Raw genomic sequence first — 6,148 nt, 5'->3', positions numbered from 1 at the left:
TACAAAAAAGTAGCAGTAAGGATACTTGTACACAATACTTTTGTTAGGAACAACATGTTGCCACAAAGACTCCCAATGATGACATAACGGTATAAAATAAAATACCTACAAAGCTATATAAACTTTATAATCTCCTGGCTCTATAAGTCAATGAAAGTATATATAATTGCTTTAAGCTGTAGTAAAGCATATATAATTACTTTAAGCTGTAGTAAATATGCAGCAGGAAAAGCAATGCTCCAGTATTATTGAAATGTCAAACGACTCATACATGTCAATAACGATCTGCGATTTGTGATACTGAAGAATATGTACCAAGGACTGCAGCAATGATGCCCAAAGCAGCAACTATGGAACTCGAAACAACCTAAAGATGCCGAAAAAGTGAGAGGAAACAGTCACATTCTCACAGAATTAAAAGTATTAAGAAGCATAGCTTCATAATTACTAGATTTTGGCCACCAAACCAATTAAATGTCTCTTAGTTGTTGGTATGGTTACTTTGTTGCCACTGATGAGACTCAAGATTTGTATCAAATGGAAGATTATAGTGATATAGGTTCTCAATTGAGTCAGTATCCAGATCCTTTCTCCATTTTATGCATTTTGTTCTCTGTCAAGGCCATGTATGAAAGAAAATTCTTGCAAGACACATTGAACAGATAGGATATTCAGTAGAAATCCCTTACCTGTATCCTTGTGGCCTTCTTTCCTGCTATTCTCAGAAAGCATAGTGTTGGCACTATTATAGACTGCATCAAAGCCACACATATCAGATTCAATATTGATATCCTTGCAAATATTCAATGCCAACAGGAAAAGAATACAAAAAGAACAAGCAGACAGAAAGAGACGTGAACTTATCTCATGCTGGCATAAATAACCCATATCACAATTTGCAGGCTACCACAGACCATGTAAATTTGCACATGGTAATTCTCAAACTAACTAGTCTGAACAAGAACCCGAAAAACAAGGAAAAAAATGCAGAAATCTGGCCTTATCAATCTCCGTTACTAAGGCCGTAAGGCATGCTGTTCCTTCTTCCTGGATCAGTTGCATAAGTCCAACAGTTCCTCAGATTTGTCCTTGATACTTTTATGCAATGAATCCAATTAATCATTATCATTTCTTGAAGACAAGAAGGTTTCGGAAGAGCCATCTTGTAAAGTTGTCCATTATCAATTACGTCACTGACCAGAATTATTTACATGAGTCCGTTTATTCCTTAGCACAGTTAGAGTAGTAAAAGCCATAATTGGACTTTGGCAAGCGTGGTCAGTCACCCTCACTAATTGTTGTGAATCGGTGGAACTAGAATGCGTTACATCCTTGATTGTATTGATGCCCAAAACACAACGAATCACATGTTCCATGCTCCGAGAGTATATAAAGATGAATTGTGCTCAATAAAACTTCCAAGCAAGTCAAAATTGTAATGCTAAAAAATGTTTCTGTTGTAAGTACAAACCAGTAATACACAAAAATCACTGCTTAACATGACGATGGTTAACAGAGCAGAATACACTAAACATGTCCTCAGTCATTTCATGATTGGTTATGCCACTATTGACTACAACTAATTACAGTATTCTCATTGTATGGACTACAACTATGTAATTGCTGAACAGAGGTGTAAGCTTACCACAAGTATGCTGAGTAGAGAACCTATTAAAGCCATCATAAGACCTGAAATAAGAAAAAAAACAACTGACATAATTAGGTTCACTAAATTTGACAGGTACAGGAAGTTGGACAATATGCTCAACAAGTATAATGCATTATAAATAGTAGGTCAATATTCCTTTTTTTTTTTGGACTAATGGTCAAATTCTTTTATTAACTCCTTCAAATCACAGCTATTCTTGAAATGGTGAGGGGATATAATGAATAAAATTACATTTGGGAGATAGAAGTGCTGAAGCCTAAACTTACCAAAGAAAGGAATAACAAAGGCAGCACCAAGGGAAGAAAAGACGAGTGCTGTTCTTAAAAGAATGAAACACCAGAAACTATTAGAACGTCCAACTGGCAGCAGCTCCTCAATACTCCTTGCTAATGGGTTCATCAACAGGGCATATTTGCTAAATGTCAAGGAAGCAAATATAAAAAGTAACAATAGAAAATTCTCAGATTATATCCACTAATATAATTTTGAAAAGTAATACACACACACACACGCATACAAATACTGTCTAATGGATATTTACTCAATGGGTTGATAACCTGTAGAAAAGAAAGAAAAACGAGTTCAGAAACCACATAAATGTTGACCACGTAATTCATGCACACAAACATCCCCTTATAAATTGACAATCCACAATCTCACACTTACTGTTGTCCACAATGCAACTTTGGACACAAAAGCATGTGGTGGCATGTTTAAAGTTATCTGAGACAATGTGCGTTGACCAAACATGAGATATCCCATGACTGCAACACTCCCATATAACAGAACGCACAATATAAAACTGCATACAAAAGAGATGCAAGGCATAAGAAGGGCAAGGGAAGCATGTGCCAAGTACAACAATATTAACTTTTATACCATATTATCACCGCCTTGCAAAATTCTCGTTTGTTTGCCATGGACTGGTAGATATTTGGAAACACGGTATGCCCAGCAAAGCAAAATCCATACACACCAATTACAAGTGGAATTCCATTCCAGTTCACTAGTGGAGCGGTTTGATGAAACCCAATCCCACCAGTTGTACCAAGTAAAAGTACACATAGAACAATCAAAATTGTGACAATGACCCCACCAGCTGCAAAAGAAAATAACCAAGAATTCAGATGATTGCATATGAAAATCATTCATCTTTTCAAGACTTGAAAACAGTGGGGCGTTTGACGGAAGAAGCTTGCAACACCTGAAAGGAATGAAATCAAACGAAGATCCCTCAACCAAACAGTTGGTAGAACAACCAGGGCAGTAAGAATTCCAAAGAAGTGCATGGAGTCCAGATGAAAACCAGCCCAATTCAAGGATGTTCCTGGGAATAGCCTGCTGAGATTATCTCCTTCCAAAATGATGAATTCTACACAATACGACTGCACAAAAAGAAATCTTTTTGAGAATTAAGATTTATGGTTCAAGTAAAAAGTAGAGCTAGAATCAATGCTTCACTTACATATAGTTCTACGTACAAAATGATCTGCACCATAATCAAGAGATGCAATAATATCAGAAAGTATTGAAAACAAAAATAACTGACATGGCACTATGGCAGTATTAAAAAAATCATTTAGAAGAACAGAGCAAATTTATAACAGTGCTTCAAATAAATTATATGTATCTTAAAATTGACTGGAATCATTGGTATGTGACCAATAACCACAAAATACACCTAGACCGGCCTGCTCTTCATTTTCTAAGAGTGAAGCCATAAACGGCCAATAATTTACAACTTACAGATATGAAAAGACGTCCATATCTTCCAAAGGCAGCTTCTCCTAAATCTGGGTAAGTTGTGATGCCTTCTCTGTTCTCAAAGCAGTATCTCATGAGTGTGGCTGTGTAACAACACACAACTGCAAAAAGAAGTAGCATCACCAAACCTGCCCAGCCAGCTTGTTTCACTGTATAAGGTGTAGAAAGAAGCCCAACTCCAGCCATTACATTAACTCCTGTCCAAAAACATGTGACCATGAATTCAACCAAATACAGCCACGATACAAAAGTTTAATTTACAGAGTAAATGCAGACAGAAAATAGATCCACGTAATGGGAAAGGTAAGTTATTACTTTATATATAACCTTTGTTTGCTAATTATTGTATATTTAGTAGGGATAATCCTAAACAATGAAGCAGATAAAAAAGTATATGAACATTTTCTCACACAAACATTATTTCTCATACCCTTGGGAGAAAAGTATCATTCTACGTAAAGGAAGCGGCAATTTTGATGTCATTAGAATATTTACCAACATCAGTAGCATATATCATACAAAAAATAAATAAATAAATAAACAAATTATATCAGTCATAAAAATTACATAGGAACACAACAAAGTATACCATTGAAGACAGTTTGAGTGAAGCTACATCCATGGCCAATAGGTAATTCACCAGTCAGCTGCTTATTTAGAGTGGATCTTTCAGACAATAATGATTGGGTTATTGAGATCCTATCCAAATCACCCTTTTGAGGAACGGATTCATGAGTAGACAATAACGAAGCCTTTGAAACATTATCTAAATTGCTTTTCGACTGAATGCTAAAGCTACAGAGGCTTGCATAGCTACCAAGTGGAACAAATCCAAGATTTGCAATATTTGGTGATGCTGCAATTGAGTAAGAATCAATTGTCTCCCTGCTCAAAAATAACATAAAATACAAGGTAACGGAAAATGAGCACTTGGGTAATATCAACTATAAAAATGTCTAAGAAAACATTATATAAAACTACTCCGGAAAATAATTTTAAATTATAATAATGTATTAAATACTAACTTAAACCACCAAACTAAGGGGATCCATGCATGATCAGGATATGTCAGCTCCCATAGGAGAGTTGCCTTTGTAAACCTAGTAAGTGGTTTAGTTTATCTTACGGTGTTTGATTGACTAATTATATTCTTGACACGCATTGATTTTGCATCCACTCAGAAGTCACACCAATACAAACTGTAAATACACCGTATTAATAGTGTAGCTGGTAGCATAGGCACCATTAGAATGGTTAGACAACCTACCAGAAACTTTACTTCATTTATACTGTGGCTGATTAAAAAACTTAATGACACCAAGGAAGGAACATATAGAGAGAACTATGTGCAATGAGCTAAATGTCTTGTAATCAATCGGATTACAAGACATTTATACTGTAATCATTGCAGCAGTTGCACATCAAAAGGCCAATACCCCACATATTTTTTTTCTTTCTAAATAATTCAAAATAGCATGGTTTGAGTCTAAAACTAAGAGTGATTCATGTCAAAATCAATCGGTTGAATTCTGTATTGTAGCTCAAATTTAAATCTACATCATTTGTTATGATTTCTATTGTGTATAGACTATAGATTAATGGCGTAATGGAACCAATTAGAAGTTACCCAAGTTATGATTTACCATGCTCGATCCAAACAAAGGCTTAAAGACAAAAGGGTAAACGTTTAATTGTGTGAGAAAAAGAATGAAAGGAAGATATATATATACCTGTAACTCTGTGGCCATTTCTGAGAAGTAAAACTGACATGGCTGTGGGTGCTGCCACTAGAACTGCTGCCACTCTCAATCTTGTTCTCCTCAATATCATTCTCTTCTTCTTCAACATCAGAATCAGACAAAAACGGATCCGATTCTCTGTCCTCAACCTTCCCAAGCGCCATTGTAGCAGAAACAAAGAGAGAGAAGGAGGTGAATGAAGTACCCTTTTTGTAATGTGTGAGACTGAGGCTTGGAGAGTGTGATTTGGCGTTGTTTATGTGATTATATCTGAATGTTAGAGGTTGACAGGTTGTATGGGTAGCAGAGGAAGGCAGTCCAGAAGATTGATAGGGTGGCTGAATGTGAATGGCTGAAATGCTGAATGATGATAAATCATCAGAATCATAAATTCATAATATATGGGAGGTTTTGTAGGGAATCGGGTAATGACATATGTCAGATTCAAACAAGTACATCCAACTCAATCGAAAAAGTCGGTGTGAGACCCGTGACTGTATTCTGTTAGTTGTTTGGTTCGAAAAGTTTCAATCAGATTTTATGTTGTTTACAATTAAAAGCTAAATTTGTAACATCTCTCAATTTTTTTTGACGATTTGTTTATGTGACGATAATGTGGCAGCTTCTAAATAACATGAATATGAGTATTTTTTTCTCATTTTACATAAGGTTTGGACTTTGGAGTCATCAGGTTATTGAATCATAAAAAAAGAATGAAGAATTTTACAAATTTGGCTAATTAATATTTGAGTCACACGAACTAAAATAGAAAATGGCTCAAACAAATAAACAATAGAGACAAAATATGTAATATAGCCAAGTAATACAAAGTAATTAGTATTACGGTCATCAAAACAAATTTTATACGCACTATAATAGAAAGTCTTTTTGCACTGTAGAGCAACATGCATTATTTGCACTAGAAATGCCAGCCACCCTTAATTTTACTCAATCTTTCTAAATTTTCGGTTTTCCT

The 6,148-nt window shown here is 35.3% G+C and overlaps 1 protein-coding gene across 3 annotated transcripts; it reads right to left on the bottom strand.

Annotated features, from left to right (window-relative positions):
• LOC147282624 (amino acid transporter AVT1A-like) lies at positions 1-5,564 on the bottom strand. 3 transcript variants are annotated; one of them, XM_086246921.1, is made up of 12 exons: positions 5,164-5,564; positions 4,023-4,318; positions 3,416-3,627; positions 3,135-3,158; positions 2,874-3,054; positions 2,549-2,768; positions 2,336-2,471; positions 2,209-2,226; positions 1,936-2,083; positions 1,646-1,689; positions 690-752; positions 1-367 (listed from the first exon to the last, which is right to left on the bottom strand). In XM_086246921.1, the coding sequence occupies exons 1-12, from the start codon at positions 5,334-5,336 to the stop codon at positions 275-277; spliced, it is 1,608 nt and encodes a 535-aa protein (XP_086103047.1). In that variant the 5' UTR covers positions 5,337-5,564; the 3' UTR covers positions 1-274. The 3 variants fall into 3 exon arrangements, with proteins under 3 accessions (XP_086103047.1, XP_086103048.1, XP_086103046.1); XM_086246922.1 differs by having other exon boundaries at positions 3,416-3,630; positions 4,023-4,289; XM_086246920.1 differs by having other exon boundaries at positions 3,416-3,630; positions 5,164-5,562.
• Positions 5,565-6,148: the final 584 nt, after the last annotated feature.

The sequence above is a fragment of the Dryas octopetala genome, chromosome 6 (genome assembly GCF_963921425.1).
Source record: "Dryas octopetala chromosome 6, drDryOcto1.1, whole genome shotgun sequence".
Taxonomy (NCBI): domain Eukaryota; kingdom Viridiplantae; phylum Streptophyta; class Magnoliopsida; order Rosales; family Rosaceae; genus Dryas; species Dryas octopetala.
The sequence above is the reverse complement of the archived record's forward strand: the minus strand, read 5'-3'. Positions and strand labels throughout refer to the sequence as shown.